The sequence below is a fragment of the Emydura macquarii genome, unplaced genomic scaffold (genome assembly GCF_026122565.2).
Source record: "Emydura macquarii macquarii isolate MOO-44397 ecotype Brisbane River unplaced genomic scaffold, CSIRO-AGI_Emac_v2 contig_767, whole genome shotgun sequence".
Lineage (NCBI taxonomy): Eukaryota > Metazoa > Chordata > Testudines > Chelidae > Emydura > Emydura macquarii.
In genome coordinates this window covers 284132-309578 of record NW_027130904.1, presented here as the reverse complement: position 1 = coordinate 309578, position 25447 = coordinate 284132, and the positions used below count along the sequence as shown (strand labels likewise).

The following is a 25447-nucleotide window of genomic DNA, read 5'->3' as shown; positions in this document are numbered from 1 at the left end:
CAGTGAGATACTATTAAGAAAAGGTAAATTTGAGCTAAATATCAAAAAATTATAATGGTAAGACACAAGACTGTACAAGAGTCTGTCAAAGGACGTAATGGAAGCCCCATCTTCTGGGTCATTTAAAATTTGACTGGATAAAGCACTAAAAATACAAGGAACAGCCTTGTATCAGCCCACAGAGAACAGATTAAAAGACCAATTAAATCTCATCTCTAGTGTCTATTAATCTATGAAATAAAACAAGTTGGGTTTATTTTTAAAGTTTGCTCAATTTTCATCCTCACCTTCAACTCTATCCAGAAGCGCCATGCCACAGCCTGCAGACCATGAGCATAAAACACAAAGTAATCCCCTCCTATATTAGCAACAGGAGTTCCATCTCCAAGAGACCACCTGGATAGTGTTGACCCTTCATGTGGTCGAATGTACAGAGACATGTGACTGGGACCTACAACATCAGACAGGCAAATGTATTTGGACGTATTAGCAGACGGTGGTAAAGAGAAACAAATTTGTACTGCATTCTAGCTACTTCTGTGCCCCAATCAACTGTTTAATTTCATTTTGTTCTGAGAGATTTAGCCTGCATGCTGCCAGTTGTGTGTCTCAATATGAGATACATAACTAAGCAGAACCCTTGTCTGTAGCAGAAGTCATAGTGAATCCTGTGCAGCAAGACAAATAAAAGGGGTGATGAGATAGCGGGACAGCGTTGTAATGGGCTTCAAACATTACTAGATAACAAAAGTCAACTGTTTGTTCCAATGAGCTTTTAAGTTTCCAACTGCACAATTTTTTGAGTGCCTGGGAAATGTAATTAGTTGATGCAAAATTCCCAATTACCAATCACTTCACTATCCTAGGCATAGCACAGCCACTTTCAATACCAGAATTTAAGCCCATAAGTAGCATAGAAATCACAAATCAGACGCTGATAGCCACTCACCTGATACTTCAAACGTTAATTTAGTAGAATCCCAGGGCATTTGCTCCTTGGCCAGAAGTTTAAAGTGAATGGGGCTTGTGGGAGAAATTTCTGAAGCAGGAAGATACCAGTTCTTTCTATAATAAAAAGCATTTTTTTACACTTAACACAACACTTAGAAGTGCCTTATAGTGCTAAAATATTAGACTCTGGGCAAAATGCAAGACTCTGTAGAATAAGGCCTTATTGTTACAAAATGAAGTGTTCCAGTGCCATTCACCCTAGTGATGGTGATTAATGATTTCACAATCTATGGCCACGATCAAAATGTTTAAAAAGGGACACACAGTGAACAGCAGGATTGCCTCCACCAGGTCTTTATCCCTCACCTCTTTTACCTATTAATGTAAGTAAAAACAAGCTAAAACAAGAATCAAAGTAAGGAATTTTTAGATTTCCAAACTCCTACCCTTTTGGCACAATGAGACCATAAGTTGTGAAATGTTTTCTCAGAGTTTCTGTGACAAAACACTTGCTGACAGGGACATTATAATATGATGAAAGTTTGATGAATATATTTGCCTTTTGCAACAACAGACAAAAACATTTCAAAATGAGTTTTATTCTTCATCCATCTATGGATCTTTTGCAAAAGTGTCTGATGTGTCTTGGAAACTAAGTACCAAGTGGACCTAACGGGCGGCGGCATTACTACTAACCTGAGAAGAAAGTGCACAGGAAGAATCCAAGGAAAGCCACAGAGAGGGGCCGTCTCCTCACAATTAGTTCTGATAGTGTCATTGAGTTCAGGTATATAAGGAGTGATGTGAGATATTCCAGAGTAGTCCAATCCATTAATCCATATGCCAGAGTCACTTTTCATCAAGTTTCCATCTAGTCCATAAAATCTTCTGCTCACGTGCTAGAAGAAGCAAATTAGGCATTTGGAATATCTTGTGCAATCTGGTAAAGTCAGAACTGATTTTGAAATGCCTACACACTTTTGGCACTGCATAAAGTTTTCTATGGTATATTAGAAAATGTGTTTCTATATAGATACTTATATGGTCCGCACCATGGTGGTATCTGAGCACGTACACAGATTTTGCCACTAGGTATTTCTGTAGGACACAAATAAACCATTCTTAAACATCAGTGCTTATTTGACCTAGCTCCAGGGATTGAACCCAAGTAAAACAATTCTACAAGGCAAAGAAAAAATGGTCACTAACCTTTCATAAGTGTTGTTCTTTGAAATGTGTTGCTCATGTCCTTTCCATGCTAGGTGTGTGTGCACCGCATGCGCAGTTCCTAGAGATTTTTCCCTCAGTGGTATCTGTAGGACTGGTCCTAGCAACTCCTGGAGCTGTGCATGAATGCGCTGGTATAAAGGGGTGCCACCAAGCTCCAGGCCCTTTCAGTTCCTTCTTGCCGGTAATGTCAACAGAGGGATAGGAGGATTGGTCATTGAATGGACATGAGCAACACATCTCAAGGAACTAGAGTTACGAAAAGTTAGTAACTGTTTTTTATTCTTTGAGGGCTTGCTCATCTCCATTCCATGCTAGGTGACTCACAAGCAGAACCCCTGGAAGTGGGCTCAGAGTTTATGGACGTGCTGACTGCAACACTGCTTTCCAAAAAACTGGCATCATCACAGACCTGCTGGGTGATGGTGTAGTGGGATGCAAAGGTATGAACCAACGGCCATGTCGCAGTTCTGCAGATATCCTGGACTGGTACTTCTGCAAGGATGCTGCTGATGAAGTCTAGGCTCTCGTGGAATGGGCAGTCATGGGGGCCGGAGGAGGGACCTTTGCCTGCTCATAGCAAGCTTGGATACAGGTGGTTATCCAGGATGAGATTCTTTGGGATGACACCTTTGGCATTCTTTCCTCTACTGCTACAAAGAGTTGCGTGGACTTGTGGATGGGCTTGGTCCTCTCAATATAGAAGATGAGAGCCCGCTTAATGTCCAGTGTACGGAGCCAACATTCCTAAGCGGCCTTCTGAGCTTTTGGAAAAAACCAGAAGAAAAACATTCTGGTTGTTGTGGAATTGCAACACCACCTTTGGTAGAAAAGATCAGATGGGGGCACAGCTGGACCTTGTCTTCTGAAGAACACCCTATAAGGGGCTTTGATCTTGGAGACCTTTCTGGCCAAGGTGATTACTACCAGGAAGGTGAGAGAGAGAAGCAGTATCGGACAAGGTGCTAATGGCTCTAAGGGGAAAGGAGGGGGGAGGCCTGTAAGCCTTAACAGGACCAGGTTTAAGACCAATGGGGGAAATCAGGTCATGAACCTGAGGGTAGAGTCTTTCTAGGCTCTTGATAAACCTGATTGTCATGTTGTGGGAGACCATTGATCTGCTCTACAGAGAAGGGTGGAAGGCTGAGATGGCAGCCAAGAGAACCCTAATAGACGAAAGAACCAGACCATGATGTTTCAGGTGGAGCAGATAGTCCAAGATAGACTGCAGAGAAGACCGGGATGGAGAGAGATTACATCCAGAGGCTCAACAAGTGAAATATTTCAATTTGGCCATATAAGTAATCCTTGTGGAAGGATTTCTGCTATTGAGCAAGCCTTGCCAGACGTGTTCCAAATAGGCCTGCTTTTCAGGGTTCAGCCACGCAGCAATCATGCTGTCAAGTGCAGGGAGGCGAGGTTCGGGTGAAGCAACCAGCTGTGGTCTTGTGAAATCAAATTCGGGCAGGGGGGAGCATGATTGGAGCTGCTACTGAAAGGTCCAGAAGCATACAAAACAAATGTGGGTGTGGTCACCCCAGAGCTATCAGTATAACCTTTGCCTTGTCACGTTTGACCTTTGAGAGGACCTTGTGAACCAATGGGATCAGTGGGAAGGCGTTCTGTAGGTGGTCTGCCCACAAGAGCAGGAAGGCATTGAAGAGGGAGCTACTGCTATGCCCACACAGCGAACAGAACTGTTGGAATTTCCTGTTCTGTCTGGTGGCGAAGAGGTCCACCTGGCTAGGCCCCTACTTCTGGAAGATGACACTGACAACCTCCAGGTGAAGACACCTGGTGGTTGAGAGGAAAAGGATCTGCTAACACAATCTGCCAGTATTGTTCAGGCTTGTGGGAGATTAGGAAATATCAGGAGTAAAGCCCTTTCCCTCTCAAGTCTCGAGGAACCTCTTCTACAGCTCCCACACATAGGAGGACTTGCACCTCCTATACAAGAAGTTACTCATGAGAAGGATCCCTGAAGGAGGACAGGTGGGAGGGAGGATTAGATGAAAATTGGAGGGTATAACTGATTATTATAGTGCTGAGTACCAATGGTCCAAAGTTATAAATGGCCACACTGGACTGGAGGTTGACAGGTAGTCCAAAAGTAAGAGGAAATGAATCCAGAGTCGGGACTGTTATGTTGTCCTTGAGTGTACCTTCAAAAGGCCAGCCCTCTATGTAAGCCCGACCGGGAGGCTGAGGCAGAAGATAGGGGTATAGCACTGGCCTTTTTCCTTTCCCATGTCTGGGAGGCACCAGGATTTTGGGAGACTCTTGTGGCCTAAAATGCTTCCTAGAGGCCAGGGGTGTGTAAAGGCCCAGGGAGCACAGTGTAGACCTTGAGTCTTTGAGGCCATGAAACTTGGAGTCCATCTGCTCAAAGAACAGGAAGGTCCCCTCAAAGGGAAGGTCCTGGATGGACTGCTTCACTTCATGAGAGAGGCCCGATAACTGGAGCGATGAAAAGTGACTGCTGATGGCATAGTCCTGGCTGCCAAGTTGGTCTCATCCAGAGCTGCCTGGAGGGAAGTCCTGGTCACCATCTTGCCTTCCTCCGGGATGGCCGTAAACTCCTGCTTTGACTCCTGCACCAGGGCATCCTTAAATTTGGTAATTGAGTCCCACAGGTTAAAATCGTACCTCCCCAGCAGAGCCTGCTGGTTAGAGATATGTAACTGGAGGCTCCCCACCAAATAAACCTTGTGCTCAAACAGGTCCAGTCTCTTAGCCTCTTTGTTTTTGGAGGTAACACTCAAATGCCCCTGTCTGTCTCATGTGTTTACAGCTGCCACCACCAGGCGCCCTGGGGGGGATGTGAGTACAAGTACTTAAACCCACTGGCTGGGACATAGTACTTCTTCTCTGCCTTTTTTTAGATAGGGGGAAGAGACAAAGAGGTCTGCCATAGTGCTCTACAAATCCCACCACCTCATTAACTGGCAGGGCCACTCTGGAGGGGACTGCTGCAGCCAGGATATCAATTATGCTGTGAGCAGACTCCTTCAGCTCCTCAGCTTCCAGCCCCAAGTTTGCAGTGATCTGCTTCAGGAGTTCTTGATGGGCCCTGAGATCATCCAGCGGAGTGGGTTACTAGGGCCTGCAACTGCCTCATCCAGGGATGACGAGGAAGAAACCTACACTGAAGGAGGGGCTGCCTCTTCTTCTTCCAGCTGCACCACATCCATTGGGGCCACTTCTGGACTTCCAGTATTGGGCTCAGGGTCCGGTGACGGCCAAGATGAGGCAGTGGAACGCCTCTCAGACACCACTGAGTATGACCAATGGGAAGGGGGGCCCTGTATCGAAAGAAACCCCCATGGGTTCCAATACTGCCTCTGCACAGGCCAGAGGTCCTGTGGCCAAGTGCTGGCTGGAGAGCTGGTACCGGTATGTTCTCAGTGGAGCAAAGGATTCTCCTTGGACTCTGAAGAGGATTCTTCCCTCAGAGATCATGGCAGCACTGTACCCACTTCCGCCTTCAGGCGGTGCTGGGGAACCAGTGCCCAACAATAGGTCAGAGACTGCTGCAATGGGACCATGGATTGTTTTCCTCTGGATGGTGCAGTGATGGAGTTCACCATTCCTTGATCCCTTTGATGCCTGATCACCTTAGGTGGCAGGGGTCAGCAAGATCGGAAGGGACAATAGATCCTTTGCTGCTAAGAAAACCTCTAGAGTTGAAGGGACCTGCAGGCACAAGGTCCCTTGACTGCTCCTGGAAGTCAGAGGCAGGTCCAGTACTGGACTCAGTGCTGTAGATGGAACTACCAGGGCTGACAGTGGATTTGGGGAGGATGAGTGGCCTGGCATGGGTCACACTACACCAGCCACTCCACACTGGTCCTTTTTTGACATCTGAGAGTGCCCTGCATTGGTGCGTTATTTCTTATGCTTCTTCTTTGGCACCGGGGATGGAGAACAGTGCAGGGAAGGAAATGGTGCTGGTGGAGCACTTCACACAGAAACCGAAATGCTTGGTGCCAGTTCAGAGCAGCTTGGTCCAGAGACTGGTCTGAGGGTTGCCTCTATGAATAAGGCCCTCAAATGAATGTTTCTATCTTTTTGAATAAAGTCTGAAGTCCCTGAAGATCTGGCACTTCTCTTTAACATGAGTTTCCTCAAGGCACTGTGTAGGCACACAGCTTGAAGCCTGGGGACCCAGGGAATGCCCAGCCCCTGGGGCAAAAGTCCCTTGGCTACAGAAACAACTATTCACTATACACTAACACAAAGCACTATATACACTAACTACAATAACTATATCTACAAAAGTCCAAACCACTGGAAAAGAAGCATTGAAAGAGCAAGAAGGATCACTCCAAGCAACCATCATGGGCAGCAAGAAGGAACTGAGAGGGCGCAGAGCTGGAGGAACCCCTTATACTGGCACATATGCACGCGGCTCCAGGGGTGCTAGGGCTGGTCCTACAGATACCACTGAGGTAAAAATCTCTGGCAACTGTGCACGCAGCACATACACACCTAGCATGGAATGGACATGAGCAATTATTTAAAGAGGAACTGAGCCCCACCCACTCTGGGAAGAAAGAAAGACTGCCCCAAGGTTGCACTTTCAAAATGTTCTACAAGAGGCACTCAGTGAGTAAGGTCAGTGTAGCTCAGTGACACTGGCAATAGCCCCAGAGATGTAATGTACAGTTTGCCTGACTGAAGTATTTATGGTATGTCTATACAGCAAAGAAAAACCTGAGGCTAGCCCATGCCAGCTGACTCGGGCTCATAGGGCTCAGGCTAAGGGGCTGTTTCATTGCTGTGTAGACTTCTGGGCTCGGGCTGGAATGTAAGCTCTAGGACCCTGCATGGTGGGAGGGCCACAGAGCCGATGCTCCAGCCCAAGCTCAGAAGTCTACACAGCAATGAAACAGCCCCGCAGGCTGAGCCCCACGAGCCTGAGTCATCTGGCATACCCTTAGAGAGGAGATACTTTGAGCTTGTCCATAATGACCAGAAAAGCTGTACTGAGACTTTTAAAGTGAGACTAAGTTTCTAACAGCAGCTCAAGTATGGCAGAAGGAAGAGGATTATACCGAACTAGCTGTTACGGACACCTAAGCAGTTTTTAGCTCTAGTGACAGTAAACAGATGTCTCCAGTTCAGGAAGGGAAAAGGCAGCAATAGACTTTGGAGAGCAGGAATCTAGGATGAGTTTACAGAAAGTTAAAGCTCCATGAAACTCATTTAATCTTCCTCTAAAGTTTGAAGTGCTGCATCAACCCGGCTTTAGGCCTTATCTACACAGGAACCTATTACCACTTTATACTCGTTTAGATTTGTACTGAAACACTTCATCCCTCCACTCCCGTGGGTATTCTTATTCTAGTATAAAAAAAAAAGTGCCTTCTTTGGTTTAGGTTAAACCCCTTGCCAAACAAACTACCTCTATTTAGCTTAACAAAGAGAAGGTTAAGGGGTGACTTGATTATAGTCTGTAAGTACCTACACAAGAAACTAATATTTGATAATGGGCTCTTCAATCTACCAGACAAAGATATAAGATGACCAATGTCTGAAAGCTGAAGCTAGACAAATTCATACTGGAAATAAGGCATATATTTTAAACAGTGAGGATAATTAGCCACTGAAACCAAGTGTCATGGTGGATTCTCCATCACTGTCAATTTTTAAATCAAGATTGGCTGTTTTTCTAAAAGATTTGCTCTAGGAATACAGCAGGCCAGATTGGAGGATCACATTTTCTTCTGGTCTTGGAATTTATTAACTTACATAAACTAAACTGAACAACACAAAAATAGTGGAACGAGAGTGTCCAAATAGAGCATTATACCAGTTTAATAAGTCACTCCTTAGATTATACCAAAAAGACTTTCCAGTGTAGACGAGGCCTAAATGTGAACCACATATCCCAAAAACCTAGGCATTCCAAACCCATACTTATACATTTTCATACCTCTCTTTCCTGGGTGACTGTAAATGGATGTTTACCAACCTGTAACCGGAGGTTATTCAAGATGTGTGGTCCCTATCTGTATTCCACACATGGAATATACATGCATACTGTGCACCTGAGTCCGGAATTTCTTGCACACACTACCCATTGGCTCAAACATGCACCATAGCTCTCCTCTTGCTACCAAACAAGGGCACAAAGGATGGTGTGGGCTGACGCCTCTCCAGTTTACCATTCTTACCTCAGTGTAACCAATCAACAGCAAAGGGGATTGAGGAGGATAGCAGAATACAGCTAGAGACCACATGTCCCGAAGAACCTCCAGTAGTTACAAGTAAGTAACCTCTATTTCTTCTTCAAGTGATGGTCCCTATGTATATTCCACATATGGGAGATTAACAAGCAGTAGTCAAACAGGTGGCAGGTGTGAGGATGCAGAAGAGACAGCTAATTACAGTAATGCTGTCCCCACAGCCATATATGCAGCTGACGACTGTACCAGAGCATGACTCGTGAAGGTATGCAAAGAGCTCCAAATAACTGCCCTACATATCTCTAGCATGGGTACGTCTCTCAGAGATTCAGCTGAAGTAACTTGCCATCTGGTGGAATGTACCTCTAACCCTTATGGGGGAGGGATGCCAGCTAATTGGTAATAAAGGGTAATATAACCCAAGATCCATTTTGTAAGTCTCTGCACCGATATAGGTTGACTTCTTGATTGCTCTGATACAGAAAAACAGTTTAGATGTCTTTCTAATGTCCTTTATTCTTTGCAGATAAAAGGCCAAAGCTCTCCGGACATCCAGAGAATATAGTCTTCTCTCCTCTTCTGTAGCATGTGGTTTAGGAAAAAATACAAGTCAGCTTCATAGGTCATCCACTTGGAAACTACCTTGGGCATGTACATGAGGAAGACCTTTTCCCTATAGACAAAAAGACCTTTTCTTTATAGAAAGTAGTATATAGTGGGTCTGCCATAAGCACTCCCATTTCATTAACTTTTCTGGCCAACATTATAGCTATGAGAAAGACCATCTTCATGGACAGATAGGTCATATGCATGTGGCCAGCAGCTCAAAGGGAATGTTAGAACATAACGGAGATCACATTTAGGTTTGATCTTCACCACTGGTGGAAAGGATCTAAGGAAAAATCTAGCTGTGACAGGATGCATGAAGACTGAACAGTTATCAAGTGGAGGATGGAAGGAGTAGAGAAATTCATCTGTTTTCTCGTGGAATAGGTGGATAGTATTGAAGGGCAGATCTTGGTACTCAACTTCTCTCTAGGGAAACCTGAGGGTTTCAACCATGAGTCTCTCCTCATAACAATGGCCGTAGCCATCCCGCTCAATGCGGTATCTGTTGCATCCATCACAACTTGAAGTGAAGTTTTCACCACCAATTCACCCTCATCCATTAAGGGCTGGAGATGGGCTCTATCCTTTTCAGGAAGTTTGTCCTTTAACTCTAGAAATCTAGCATAATTGATTAAATTATATTTGGCCAAGAGGGGCTGATAATTAGGATGCTGAACTTGAGAGAGGTGGAAGAGAAGTCCTTTCCTCCCAGAAGTTTGACACTCTTGTGTCCCTTATCAGAAGGAGTAGTCTTTGAGTGCTGTTGCTTGACCAGCTTTATATCTGCCTGCTTCACCAGACAGTTTGACAGAGGATGAGAGAAAAAGAACTCTTACCCTTTGGATGGGAGAAAGTAGTGCTTCTTGGCCCTCTTAGGGGGTGCTTATGAGCAGCAAGGGTGTGCCAAACCATCTTTGCTGGGTCCATGATGGCCTTTTGATTGGGAAGGCCATTTTACTGAGACTAGAAGGCTGCAGAATGTCTCTAGTAAGCGGTGGTGAGACTCCTGAATTTCCTCCAGCTGGATTTGCAGCTCTGTCATTACCTGTGCATGAACTGCTAGTATTGTTTAAAATCATCTGGCAGAGATGAAGATGGAGTGACTGCCTCATCCGATGAAGATATGGAGATCCTGATGATTCTGGGAGCAACAAGCTCACCTTCCTCCTCCAAATATTCTGATGGGGTCTGTTGCATATGGTTGGGCAATGGCAAGTAGGACTTGTGCACTGATCCTGGGTGTCTGGAGTAGGGCTTCCATGGTCCCCAATAATGCCAATAAGGCAGATCCACCATCAGACGAGACCTCATGGCCAACTGTGTCTGGCTGGAAGTCAGAACCCTGATCTCGTAGGGCTGTCCAGGACCACCTCTTCTCTGTGCCACAGAAATTCCTGCAGAGCATCCGACTCATTGGAAGAGAAAGTCAGCTCACCAGGTGGACCAATGGTACCAATGGCCACGCTTCAAAGCTGGTGGGTGGAATAGGGGAATGACTCAATCTCCTCCTCTGGCATAACAACATTCCCAGAATATAGACGGACCCTACAGGAGAGATGAATGTGGATGGTAAGAGTGAAGATGTCTTCTGTGGAGATGTATACCTCCAATCATCTCCTAGTAAGAGGACAGTACACTGGTGGAGCTGGTGCCTCTCTGGTCACCGTGGCAGTCAGCACCCCCTTGGGCATTGCTAATAGGTACTGCCTTGGTCACAAAGTGGATGGAAGCACTAGCAGCTGTCTCATCCAGGTCTTTACCTGGAAAGCTGGTGTCAGAACCATATGATCCACACCCTTGCGCACCACATTCTTCTCTTCTGAAGATTTACTTGGGCCTAATACTTAGTACCCATGCACACTGGCTCTCCTAACTTTGACAGGGTCATGGAGGGATCCCTTCTTTTCAGGTCAGTCTTAGACACAGATGACTTGTCCTTATGTCCATGAGAGTGCCTGTAACAGCTTCGGTGCTGCCGTCTCCTTTCCCCTCTGGACCAAAAAGGAGGCAAGGACCTACAGACTTGCAGTCACCCATGGTTTATTTACAGCATGCATCTGAAGTACCCACTATACAGTGCCCTGCCTGGGTCAGTCCTTGCAGGAGCGGCTCAGGGCCAGGGAGACAGGCAATCCCTCTGTCCCTCCTGACTCCTTTCCCCTCTCTCCCTTCCCAAACCCTCTGGCCTGGCTTATAAGCCTTCTAGGGCTTCAGGGACAGCTGCCGCTCGTGGGCTAATTACTCCCCTGGGAAGCTGCTCAAGCTGCGCTTCTGCCCATTTGCTTCCCTTCAGGCAATCAACCCCAACCCAGCTACCTGTTCTGCTGCCCTTCTGCTAGCTACGCTAATGTGGCAGGGGCCTGACAAGGGGTTCACCCCCCCCCCCCTGCACCCTATCACAGTGCCCCTTACTCTCTTGTGAAGCCTTTTCTTTAGGCTTAAAAGACTTAGCCTCCATTCCCGAACTCATGCTCTGAGGGGCACTATCTGCTTGTTGAGACTAATATACTGGGGGAGGGGGCTGCGGGCGTCTATGAAGCGGATCTGATTGGGGTTTCATTGCCTTCTACATTAGGTGTTTTCTGAGTGTCAGTTCCTGACCCTCGCAAGTTCTGGGGTGAAATGAACTAGATGCTGCACCTAGCAGAAATGTTAGCTCACCCAGGCAGCAGAGGCAGCATTGATGTTCATCACTCACAGAAAAAAGGAACAAGGACAGGAAACACAGTTTTATAACCCCAGGACCCTGAGCATAATCCCACATTTCTCAAGGGAAAAGTCTGGCAGGGGGAAAACCCACTATACTATACTATAACTATAAAAACTACTAAAAAAACTAGTGTGACAGGGGCTACCGGAAGGTAGTAGAAGGACGCTATGTTAGCCTAAGAATGGCCAAGGCCCTGTTCCCCTAGCAGCTGCCCAAGGTTTCCCTCAGGCTGATTAGGGCCAGCTGAGGCCAGGGTCAGCTGAGACCAATTAGGGCCAGCTGAGGCTAGGGTCAGCTGAGGCCAATTAAGGGCTGCCTGGGAGCAGATAAAAACTCCCTGCCAGGCAGGCAGGGTGCTCTTGGAGTTTGGAGGTCTGGAGCTTTGGAGAGAAGGAGAAGGAACTATGAGTGGCAGGAGCCAGAGAGCAGGGGCTTGCCCGTTGGAGTGGCTACTTAACCCCAACGAAGATCAGGGTAGGGAAGCAGCCTAGAGAGAAGACTTACACAGTGCCTTATAGCAGCAGCCAGCCACTGCTGTCAACCAGGGTCTCTGGGCTGGTGTCCGAAGAAGAGGGCGGGCTCGGACACCCCCTACCACAACCTTAGAACCTAAGGTCCCCAGGGCACTGCTTGGCCTGCGAAGGCCTGAAGGAAGACGGGGTGGAAGTGAGACGGCCGCCATCTTAAGACTGGTGGGAGACCCGGGTGGCCATTTTGTGCCCATCACACTGAAAAAGCGGTCGGCCCACAGGAGCATGAAGGCCACCCTACCCAACTGGAGTCAGGAGTGGGATCCCTTTTCCTTCTAACGAGGTGAGAGCGCATTGGGCACAAGGCCCTTGTGCCCCGGCCCTGCCAAGATGGACAACATTGTCCGCGCATTAGTACAGGCTACAGTGGACCAGCAAGAGTCAACCCGGGTCCAGCAGGAAACCAACCAACTGCTGATTAGCCAGGCAGCACAGGACCGAGCCCTCCTGCAGGAGGTGGTGGCCCAATTAAAGACCCTACCAACCCGTGGTCGAGGAGTAGGCACCCCCCCCCCCCCGATGCTGAAGGCCACCCATTGGCTACAGAAGATGTCCCCGGGGGACGACGTTGAGGCTTACCTCCTAACCTTCGAGAGGACCGCAGAGCGAGAAGCCTGGCCCCGGGACCAGTGGCTGGAATCCTGGCCTCCTTCCTGAGTGGGGAGGCTCAGAAGGCCTATTTTGATATGTCCTCTGCCGCAGCCGCCTATTACCGCCAGCTGAAAGCTGAGATCTTGGCCCGGTCAGGGGTGACGCAGGCCATCCGGGCCCAGAGGTACCATGCATGGCGATACCGTGAGGACAAGGCGCCCAGATCGCAATTGTTCGACCTTGTCCACCTCGCCCGGAAATGGCTATGCCCAGAGGCCAACAGCTCAGAGACCATTGTAGAGCTCCTGGTCCTGGACCGGTATATGCGGGGACTAACCCCCGATCTTCGCAAGTGGGTAGGACAGCACAACCCCATCTCATACGACGAAGTGGTCGCCTTGGTAGAACGAAGGTTGATGGCCTGAGAACTCTCCCGCCCTACACAGGGAGGGTCGGGACCCCGTCTGCGACCAGGGTCCCTCCCAGCGGAGCCCGCGTCGGGGACCTCCGGTAGGAGGGAAGGAAGGAAAAGGGTGCCTAAAGGCCCAACAGGGACCCCAAGGGAACCAAGGGGGACCCCTTCGTGGCCTGCCAGCCCCAAGGCCCCAGGGATGACCAGGGCCGCGTATTGATGCTACGCCTGCGGGAAGTGGGGGCACATAGCGGCCCAATGCCCAAAAGCCGAAGAGCCTATGCAGTGCAACCTGGGGAATTGGACTGACCCCTGTTCACTGGTCTACCTAGTGGGGCTTGCAGATGCCCCGCACTGATACACGCGACCAGTGAAACTGAATGGGGTTGACACCCAGGCGCTCATCGACTCTGGGAGCGCAGTCATGCTCGTCTCCAGCGACCTGGTGAACCCGACCCAGCAGACTCAGTCCCACTGCACTGGTGTAACCTGTGTCCACGGCGAAGTCGCCTACTACCCCACCATCCCAGTGGAAATTGAGGTGCAAGGGGCCCATACTAAGGTGATGGCAGGGGTAGTCCCGAAACTCCCATAGCCGGTGATCACTGGCAGAGACTTCCCTGGGTTCGGGGCTTTACTCCTGGCAGAGGGGCCAGGGGAGCCCGAAGTCCCACGAGAAGAAGAGCCATCCCAGGGCGATGGGGCAGCACCGATATTCCCGGACCTCATCACCGACCTGTTTCCCAAACCAGGGAAAGGTCGGAAGACGAAGCGGGAAAGGAGAGCAGCCAAGGCGTTAGGGACCTGGATCCTGCGCCAGGGCCCAAGGGCCACCCTCAGGGGGAGAAGGGCCCGAACGGCCGCAGCAGACCCCCGCCCTGGAGAGAACCCACCCGAGGCCGGTCCCCGTTGGGAGGTCACCAAGTGGGACCCGGAGGGGGTATCCGAGCCCCTCGAAATAGGGCCCATCGGGCAGCAATGGGAAACCTTTGGGTGAGACCAGGCCGAAGATCCGCGATATGAAACTGCCAGAAAAGAGGTAGCAAGGGTAGAAGGGGTACCCGTGGAAGAGAAGACGGCAGAGCCTGGACCCTACTTCATAATAGAGAGGGAGCTGCTCTACCAGGTAGCACCTGGCCAGGGCCAGGGCCCGGACCAGGAGATGCGCCAACTCCTAGTCCCCACGAAGCACCAGAAGGCCGTATTAAGCCTGGCCCACAGTCACCTTTTTGGCCGACACCTGGGAGCAGAGAAAATCCTCACCCGAATTCTGCAGAGGTTTTTCTGGCCGGGCGTGCATAAGTCTGTCCGGCGCTACTGCGCCTCATGTCCCGAATGGCAGCTACACAGCCCCCGACCCCGGCTGAAGGCACCCTTAGTACCATTACCGATAATCGAGGTGCCGTTTGAGCATATAGTGATGGACCTGAGGGGGCCCCTCGAGAAGTCAGCCCGAGGACACCAGCATGTGCTCGTAATTCTGGACTACGCCACCCGCTACCCCGAAGCCATCCCCCTGTGGAGCGCAACCTCCAAGGTAATAGCGACAAGACTACTGGAGGTATTTGCCCGAGTGGGAATTCCCCAGGAGATACTGACAGACCAAGGGACCCCGTTCATGTCGAGGTTGATGAAGGACCTGTGCGACCTACTTCACGTATGGACCCTACGGACCTCAATGTATCACCCCCAGACCGACGGCCTGGTAGAACAGTTCAACCGGACCCTCAAGTCCATGATCAGGAAGGTGGTGAGTCACGATGGGAGGGACTGGGACGACCTACTGCCATACCTCATGTTCGCAATCTGGGAAGTGCCCCAGGCCTCAACTGGGTTCTCCCCGTTTGAGCTACTATATGGAAGGCACCCCCCTGGAATCCTAGATAGTCACCCCTATTGTCCGGGAGCATCTAGAGAAGGCCCAAGAGGCTCAGTGCACCTCCTATAACCGGCTAGCGAAGGTTAGGCAATTCCAGCCCGGTGAGCGGGTAATGGTCCTAGTCCCCACGGTGGAGAGCAAGCTCCTGGCCCAGTGGCCGGGGCCCTATGAAATAATCGAGCCAGTAGAAGAGGTGAATTACAAGGTACGGCAACCCAATCAGCGAAAAGGGGAGCAGATCTACCATGTCAACCTCCTAAAAGCCTGGCGGGCCCCGGAAGCAGGTATGGTCACCCTCAACATTCCAACTCAGGGGGATGACCCCCGTGAACAGGTGACGATATCCCCCAACCTGACGCCGACACAGAAAGCCGAGGTACAGGAGATGGCAAGCCGAAACTGAGACACATTCTCAACCAGGCCGGGCCGCACGACAGAGACACACCACCACATCCACACGAACCCCGGCGCTAAAGTCATGATGCGACTCTACCAAATCCCAAGGCCAAGAGAGAGTAGATCAGGGCCGAAGTACAGAAGATGCTGGAATTGGGGGTGATCGAGGAATCGCACAGTCAGTGGTCAAGTCCGATCGTGCTCGTACCAAAACCAGACAGCACCACACCACTTTCGGCGACTGAACAAGGTTTCCCAGTTCGACGTGTATCCCATCCCCCGAATAGACGAGCTGGTGGACCGGCTGGGTAAGGCCAGGTTCTTGACCACACTGGACCTAACGAAGAGTTATTGGCAGATCCCCCTGGCAAACGAGGCTAAAGAAAAGACCGCCTTCGCCACGCCAGACGGGCTGTTTCAGTATACAGTCCTCCCATTCAGGTTATATGGGGCCCCGGCCACCTTCCAGCGACTCATGGATAGGTTATTGCGACCCCATGGCCACTATGCTGCCGTGTACCTTGACGAATTAGTCATCCACTCCCCCGACTGGGAGACCCACCTGGAAAAAGTGGAGGCGGTGATAGAAACCCTAAGGCAGGCTGGCCTCACTGCAAACCCCGCCAAGTGAGCTATTGGATTAGCAGAGGCTAAATACCTGGGGCACATCGTGGGGAGGGGCATAGTGAGACCCCAGGTCAATAAAATAGAGGCGATCCAGACATGGCCCCGACCGAATCGGAAAAAGCAAGTCTGGGCATTCCTGGGCGTAGTAGGCTACTACCGGCGTTTCATCCCACACTTCGCCACCAGGGCAAGCCCCCTAACGGAACTGATCAAGGCTCGCGGCCCCAACATGGTAAAGTGGAACCAGGCGACAGAAGCAGCCTTCAAGGACCTGCGTATGGCCCTCTGCAGCGATCCGGTGTTGATCGCCCCGGACTTTCGAGAACCATTCATTTTACAGACGGATGCCTCCGAAGTCAGGTTAGGGGCAGTCCTACCCCAGATGGTCCAGGACGAAGAACACCCAGTCCTCTACCTAAGCCGGAAACTCCTCCCCCGAGAACAGAAGTACGCGATTGTTGAGAGGAAATGCCTCGCCGTAAAGTGGGCTGTGGAGACCCTGCGATACTACCTTCTGGGACATGAGTTCTCCCTGGTCACTGACCATACCCCATTGCTATGGATGCACAGGAACAAGGAGAAGAACGCTCGGGTGACCCGCTGGTTCCTGTCCCTACAGCCCTTTCGGTTCAAGATTCAGCACCGAACGGGCCACTGGCATGGCAATGTGGACGGCCTTTCGAGGGTCCATTGCCTCACGACCCAAGTAGCCCAACCCCTGGGTGTTGAGCGGGGGGGTTATGTGATAGGGGCTACCGGAAGGTAGTAGAAGGACGCTATGTTAGCCTAAGAATGGCCAAGGCCCTGTTCCCCTAGCAGCTGCCCAAGGCTTCCCTCAGGCTGATTAGGGCCAGCTGAGGCCAGGGCCAGCTGAGACCAATTAGGGCTGGCTGAGCCCAGGGTCAGCTGAGACCAATTAAGGGCTGCCTGGGAGCAGATAAAAACTCCCTGCCAGGCAGGCAGGGTGCTCTTGGAGTTTGGAGGTCTGGAGCTTTGGAGAGAAGGAGAAGGAACTGTGAGTGGCAGGAGCCAGAGGAGAATAGGGGCTTGCCCGTTGGAGTGGCTACTTAACCCCAACGAAGATCAGGGTAGGGAAGCAGCCTAGAGAGAAGACTTACACAGTGCCTTATAGCAGCAGCCAGCCACTGCTGTCAACCAGGGTCTCTGGGCTGGTGTCCGAAGAAGAGGGCGGGCTCGGACACCCCCTACCACAACCTTAGAACCTAAGGTCCCCAGGGCACTGCTTGGCCTGAAGGAAGACGGGGTGGAAGTGAGATGGCCACCATCTTAAGACTGGTGGGAGACCCGGGTGGCCATTTTGTGCCCACCACACTGAAAAAGCACTCGGCCCACAGGAGCACGAAGGCCACCCTACCACACTAGCTATATACAACTCTTTCAGGAATGATGCAGTAAAAAAAGATGCTGAAGGCACTGAAGATTCAAACTCAGACACGTGGGGGTCAGAAGGAACTGGAGAGGCATCAGCTTAAGCTGTTGGTTGGGAGCATGAGGACAGCTATGGCACATGAGAGGGCTACCAGACACTGCTTGCAAGAAATTCCAGACTCAGACGCCTGGTACGCATGTTTGTCCCATGTGTGGGATACACATAGGGACCATCGCTCAAAGAAGAACAAGTTGTCAGGTACAAAATCAATAACCCCCATTTCCAAATTACTGCCACTGCCCACTGATCTACTAAGAAAGAAATTCCAGTACATAATACTAGGATATATATAATTGATAAACAGGACTGGTTATCATTTAAATTATTAACAAGTTCTCTTGAAGTCAGATCTCTCAACTGGAGATGAGCAGAGAAAGAGGCTCCAAGCCAATTACAACATGACAATTTGTCTTTATTTTATACACATCTTGTTTTTACACTTTGTGTTGTTCCAAAGTCTGGCAAGACTTAACTACTGCAAAATTACACCTATCACTCCACCCGTGCTTTGCACATGCCTATGCAGATATACCCTTAAAAATTACTGGGGAAAGCAAATCATTTAACTGCTAAACATTCACCCACTACCCTTTCAAGTTTACCGTAACACTGCAGCAAAATCCGTGTATACCGAGTGTAGCTGAACCAGCTGCTCAGCACCACCCTCCACAGGAAGCAGATGGACCACTCCACAAAGAACAAAAGAGAGACAGTCTGCCTAGCTTTCTGCATATTTCTTCTATGAACATTGTTTATTAGAACAAATGTGTAAGTGTTTAAACATGTTTATTGAGCCAAATTCATTCCTAGTGTAATCAAACAGAAGTCAGGGAAGAATGTGGTCCATCGTGACCAATGAAAACAAAATAAAATTAGTGAGTTAGCAGTTAGTTTTCTTAATTGCCTGGGAACGAGCAATCCTCTTAAGAGTTATCCTGTATCCAAAACCAAAATGCCCTTCTTTGACAGGGGGACAGGAAGGCTGAAGAGAGAAACATCACTTTAAAAAAAAGAAGATGCAGGCTATATATTATGTAAGGCTTTTCTTACCTGGAGAAAGACTCGCTTAGGTTTTGGATTAGCTGAATCAGAACTGTATGGGAAGAATACTCCACTGCAAACAAGAATTAGTGTAACTCCAAACACTGTAGTTAAAGTAATTAATGTCTTCTTTGTACTTTCGGCAAGATAGATGAAGTTAAGCTAGAGAATAAAAATACCAGACACTAGTTATGAAAATACTGCATTGAGTAGCAAATATAGTGTTGGTGTATTTCTAAAGAACTAATTTATGGAATTCAGAGGACATTTTAAAATGTGCTTTTCTTCACAAGTGTTATTTAATCTGATGCAAAACTTCTTCATGTCACTTGCAATTTTAAATGACCAATATGCTAGAACTATGTGCACACCTCCTAGAGTTTTAAGAAAGCATACGTTTAAAAAAACGTTAATTAGCAAATGCCTGATCATTTGTAATTAGAGGACTGTGTGAGAGCACATTTTTAAAAACAGTGCTGAAACATGATGTAATTTATATATTCTTCAGGTAATTTTATACTTAATTCTTCCTGAATTACACTAAAGTCCTAATTAGCCCCCAGTATTAAAATACTTCAAGGAAGTTAATTTTTTTTTCAATGGAGGATACTGTTCCCTTCCACTGATCTCTGTACCTCCATCCTGCAGCAGATATATTCTTGTGTTCTGCCTAAACAGGTTTTCTTCAACTAACAATGTATTGTTTACTTCATTTAAATTCTCTCCTCTAGAATCACTCAGTTTAATCTCATCATGAATGCAGAACAATCATCCTGAATACAGGAAGGGAAGTCTACGATGGGATGAACCTCCATCTTCATAGACAGCAGGTTACTTCAGTACTTTTTTTGGGGTCAATATTCTGTTGGCCCTTTCAGGAACTCCTTCATCAAGAAGGGACAGCCACTGAGCTTCCCCATCAGCATCTTATTTTCACATCATATATAAATTCAATTTTCTAGTCAGATACCGGGCAAAATTCAATCTTGTAACATGCACAACTCCAACCAACTTCACTGACAGGAGCACACTCCTATATGAAAGTAGAACTTGGCCTTCAAGGTCCATAAACAGCAGCGCTAAAGCGTCCAATTTCATTTTAATGTAGTGATTTAGCTAGTTTTATGGGAGTCTCTTGTGATAAGATAGCTTTTTAACTTACAATTAAATCATCATTAATTTGAAATATTCATTTAAAAAGTAGCTCAATATATATTACAAGGATAAAAAGAATCTCCTTACAAAATAGGAAGATAGAATTATAGTGCTACCAACGATAAAGGCTGCCAACACTACATCAGGTGGAATTTCTGTACCACTTCGACCCATGATGGGAATGAACATTTCAAATATTGTCCAGGTGAGGTACATTATATAGAGGTATGGAATAAACATTCCCAGCATGTAAATCATGACAAATCTTATTGTGGCACCTAAAGGAGAGAGGGGAAAAAAACAAGCACGGTAGTCTGTAGCCTGTAATATCCAGAATTTACAGTTTTAATTAGTTACCATATACAATATCAAGGCACAAAACAAGTTATTTCCAAAGGTGAGGTCCATCTATATGGACAGAAGGCTCCTTTGGCATATGGTACAGACCATGCCAATACAAGACATTTTTAAAGCCATATAACACTAGCATTTTTCACACTATAAGTATAAATAGCTTTTTGTCTCAATATGTCTAATTATAACAGTGGTTTAGGTCTCATCTTCCATCTAAATATCTGAACAATGACATAACTGAACACACTGATAATCTGTCCCACTGAGTCTATATTTATTTTTACACATACACGTAGCTGAAAGCCCAGGTTCTCTCACATGGGTTTGGCATTTGGGCCAAATAATCCACATCTGTGCAACCTCTCTCAAATGGCCAAAGAAATTGTTTCATGCAAATTAACTGTAAAGTAAGGGTGGTGACAAGTTGAGTTACCTCTGATATCACAATGATCTAGGACTCTTTGCATGGCATAGATATGTGCCATATTGTAGCCATACAACGCACAGGTATAATTCGTAAAGTCAAAATGGCTGAGAACTTAAAAAGTGGATGGTAACAGACCTCAAAATCTAGTGATGATTGAACCTAGTGATATTCTGATCAAAGAGACATGCTTGTTGCTGTTTCCACTGCTTCACACCAACTCAGACATTCTAAGGTTCAGGGTGACAATACTGGAATATTATATAGATGACTCAAGCCACTCCTATACATCTGCTCAATTCTTAAAAGATGCCTTTATGTCAAGGCTATAGTTATTCCTGACAAGTGTTGCTGGTGTTCTTAAGTCAGAATAATATAGAACTCAGAGAAGTTTTTTATTTAAAAAAAAAACAAAAAAAAAACCCACACCACACCCATGGTTACATATGAGAATTTTCTTTAGTTTAGTTCAAGACTATAATCACACCCTCACATATAATAATTGAGCTCCAAGTTGTCAAATAATAAAATACATATTTACCTTTTTGTTTGAATTCCCTATGGATCAATAGCTTTGTGAGTAAAGGAAACACTACCCACATTGCACAAATGAATGCCGAGCAAAGGCCTAGCTGAGTTATTAGAACCAATGCAATTGACCAAACAAGAAGCGAGACATCAAAGAACATCTCCCCCAAGTACTGCTCATTTGTATTCTGGAAATAAAAAAAGAGAAAACATACAGAATTTTCCTGCTCAGTTATCAGCATATCAAGTCTCTTAAGTGAATTTCTGTTGCTTATACACAATTAAGGTATTGTTTGGCCATCTATGCTTTTATAAACACTGCCACACCAATTTCTTTCCCTTTATGGAGTTATCTAATATGATACTACATCAGAATGGATTAAAAAAAAGTAGTTTGACAGATTAGTTTGGAAGTTAGAAGGAAGGGAAAATTAAAGAAAAGAAAGGCAACATTTTCTAGATGTATATTTTATGCACATTGCTTTTTTACTTTACTCCTGGGGGAATTCAGCATGCAGAATTCATATCCCCTGCAGATTTCCCCCCTGCCCCGCCCCACAGAAAACACATTTTGCCACAGAGGTGCTGCAATTACACCTTTCGCCCACCAGGGGCTGCTGTGGCACCAGAAGAGAGGGCAGCCAGCTCATAGACTTTAAGGTCAAAGAACCATGATCATCTAATCTGACTGACCTCCTGGACAATGCAGGTCACAGAACCTCACCCACCCACTCTTGTAATAGACTCCTAGCCTATGACTGAGTTTTGAAGTCCTCAAATCATGGTTTAAATACTTCAAGGTACTGTGATGGGGTGGCCTTCGTGCTCCCCTGGGCCGAGCGCTTCTTCACTATGGTAGGACACAAAATGGCCGCCCGGGACTCCCACCAGTCTCAAGATGGCGGCCGTGTCTCTTCAGACCAGTCTTCCCGCAGGTCTTCGCAGGCCGAGTAGTGCCCTTGGGACATTGGGTTCTAGGGTTTGGGGGTAGGGGGTGTCCGAGCCTGCCCTCTCCTTCGGACACCAGCCCAGAGGCCCTGGCTGACAGCAGTGGCTGGCTGCTGCTCTAAGGAAATGCACAAGTCTTTTCTCTGGGCTGCTTCCCTACCCGGGACCCCGTCAGGGCTAAGTGGCGACCCCACCGGGGAAGCCCCCCTGTTTTCCTCTGGCTTCTGCCACTCACTGTTCTCCTTCTCCTTCTCCAAAGTTCCTTCTCCAAAGCTCCTGCTCCTTCTCCAAACTCCAAGAGCACACTGCCTGGCTGGCAGGGAGCTCATATCTGCTCCCAGGCAGTGCTCAATGGGTCTCAGCTGGCTCTGGCCTCAGCTGACCCTAATTGATCCCAGCTGGCTCTGGCCTCAGCTGACCCTGATTAGCCTGGAGGGAGCCTTGGGCAGCTGCTAGGGGAACAGGGCTTTGATCATTCTTGGGCTAACGTAGCGCCCTTCTACCACCCTCCGGTAGCCCCTGTCACAGTACAGAGAATCTACCAGCAAGTGACCCGTACTCCATGCTGCAGAAGAAGGCAAAAAAAAAAAAAAAAAAAACCCCAAGGCCTCCGCCAATCTGCCCTAGGGGAAAATTCCTTGCCAACCCCAAATATGGCGATCAGCTAAACCATGAGCATGAGGGCAAGACTCACTAGCCAGACACCCAGGAAAGAATTCTCTGAAGTAACTCAGAACCCACCCCATCTAACATCCCATCACAGGCCATTGGGCATATTTACCGCTCGTAGTCGAAGATCAGTTAATTGCCAAATTAGGCTGTCCCATCATACCATCCCCTCCATAAATTTATCAAGCTCAGTCTTGAAGCCAGCTAGGTCTTTACCCCCACTACTCCCCTTAGAAAGCTGTTCTAGAACTTCACTCCTTTGATGGTTAGAAGCCAGCTGCAGAGAGGGAGGGGGCAGAGGTCAGGTGAAGAGGCACAGAATACGGGGCAGACAAACAGAGTGGGGCACTTGGGGCTGCTGGGAGAGGGTCACAGAGTAGGGTTCAGAAGGGCTAATGGGGGGACAGACTGGCGCAGGGGCAGAGGAGCTGGTGGGGTGACAACATTGAGCCAGGGGCTGAATGGGAGGGGGGTGCAGGGTCACATGGGGAGAAGCAGGAGAGTGGCTGAGTGGGGGTGCAGGGAGACACAGAGACTAGGGCAGATATACCTGACTGAATGGGAAAGGCTAAGGGTCAGACAGGGTCTGCATGGGGGAGGTTCCCTTACTCCCTAACAATCCATCCCCTTCCTCCCCCCAAAAAAACCACACTGTTCCATACTTCTCCGATCTACACCCAACAACCCTACAGGTTCACTCCCAGGCTCCTTCCCTGAAATTACTTTCCTCCCCTACAGCTCCTCTGTTACCCCTGATTCCCCCAAACCTTTGCACTGCTTCTGAGGAGTGCGGGAAACAACATTTCTGTATTGTAGTTTAAATTAATTATTACTCAAAGTTCTGTATTAACATGCCTAGTAAGGAATCTATTAGTCAAAAAAACATTTCCTGAATCTTTTTTGTCGTCTGTATTGTTATAGACATATTTACTGATGGGTATTTTGAAATAAATTACCAAAATAATTCAAAGTGGCATGATTATACTGTGTTATTTGACATATAAATATGTAGAATTTTGTAGAGTTTTAAAATATTGTGAGCAGAATTTTTAATTTTTCAGCGCAGAGTTCCCTCAGGAGTATTACTTTCACATGTAGCCAAATGGCTTGTTTGTAATCACATGAAAATACTTCTCACATACTTCAGAAGATTCCAAGTTATAGTTTCATCAGTAGCTATGCTTCTTTCTGTATACAAAGTGCTATTACTGTATATATGATTACATTAAAGCCTTTTTTGGCATATAGTATTCTATATGGTCCAAATAGGGGAATTATTTTATTTTTTCAAATGAAGCACCAAGGTCCACAGGCAAGATCAGGCACATATTTATCCCACAAACCATAGGGGCCATCCCTTTAAAAATCTGACCCATAATAAATTGCATATGTGCAGTGTTACAGAATTAGTTGTGTAGGAGCCATAATTGACAAATCTTACAAGTAGTTTTTTTCCGTGTAGCAGTTTATACATTCATAGATTCCAAGGCCAGAAGAGACTATTGTGACCATCTAGTCTGACCTCCTGTATAAAACACAGGCCATAGAACTTCCCCAAAATAATTCCTAGTGTGTACCTTTCAGAAAAACATCCAATCTTGATTTCAAAATTATAAGTGATGGAGAATCCATTACAACCCTTGCTAAATGTTCTAATGGTTAATTACCCTCGCTATTAAAAATTTACTCCCTATTTCCAGTCTGCACAGTCAATTCAGTTTAGAGAACCCTGTCCCACGTTGGGCTGGAAAAGGAAGCATCTGAGATGCCCAGACCCTATCTATTTCAGAACAAACTAATGTCACTAAATTTAAGAGTTACTAAAGCCACTAATCTTAAAAATGCACTATATCATCAATACCTAGATGTCTATGATAGTCAAGTGAAAGATCAGCTTCCAGGAATTTTCATGTAACTCTATTATACTTACAGAAGACAGCATAAGCCACAAAAAGATATGTGAGTGACACAAGTCTGAAAAACTCAGTCTAATTAGAATCATAGAACATATTAGAGTTGGATGGGACCTCAGGAGGTCATCTAGTTCAACCCCCTGCTCACGTAGGACTAACCTCAGCTAAATCATCCCAGCCAGGGCTTTGTCTAGCCACAGCTTAAAAACCTCTAAAGATGGAGATTCCACCACCTCCCTAGGTAACCCATTCCAATGCTTCACCAATGTCCTAGTGAAAAACCTTTTCCTAATACACAACCTAGATCTTCCCAACTGCAACTTGAGACCATTGTTCCTTGTAATGTCATCTACTACCATTGAGAACAGCCTAGCTCCATCCTCCCTGGAATCCCTTTTCAGGTAGTTAAAGGCTGCTATCAAATCTCCCCTCATTCTTCTCTTTTGCAGACTAAACAAGCCCAGTTCCCTCAGTCTCTCCTCATAAGTCTTGTGCTCCAGCCCCCTAATCATTGTTGCCGCCCTCTGCTGGACTCTCTCCAACTTGTCCACATCCTTTTTGTAGTGGGGAGCCCAAAATTGAACACAATATTCCAAATGCAGCCTCACCAATGCCGAATAGAGGGGAATAATTACTTCCCGTGATCTGCTGGCAATGCTTCTACTAATGTAGCCCGTTATGCAACCTTCTTGGCAATCAGGGCACACTGCTGACTCATATCCAGCTTCTTATCCACTGTTACCCCCAAGTCTATTTCTGCAGAACTGCTGCCTAGCTTGTCGGTCCCCAGTCTGTAGCTGTGCATGGGATTCTTCTGTCCTAAGTGCAGGACTCTGTACTTGTCC

General features: G+C 47.4%; 1 protein-coding gene across 1 annotated transcript in view; it reads right to left on the bottom strand.

Moving 5' to 3' along the window:
• The window catches only part of ERMP1 (endoplasmic reticulum metallopeptidase 1), a 71495-nt gene that overhangs the window by 4256 nt on the left and 41792 nt on the right, over window positions 1-25447 (bottom strand). The window contains exons 9-14 of the mRNA XM_067543038.1: window positions 21086-21260; window positions 19854-20044; window positions 18621-18773; window positions 1648-1850; window positions 950-1065; window positions 288-451 (exon numbers count right to left, since the gene is read on the bottom strand). Of these exons, the coding sequence (XP_067399139.1) occupies window positions 288-451; window positions 950-1065; window positions 1648-1850; window positions 18621-18773; window positions 19854-20044; window positions 21086-21260 (1002 nt within the window). The remainder of the gene's footprint in view (window positions 1-287; window positions 452-949; window positions 1066-1647; window positions 1851-18620; window positions 18774-19853; window positions 20045-21085; window positions 21261-25447) is intronic.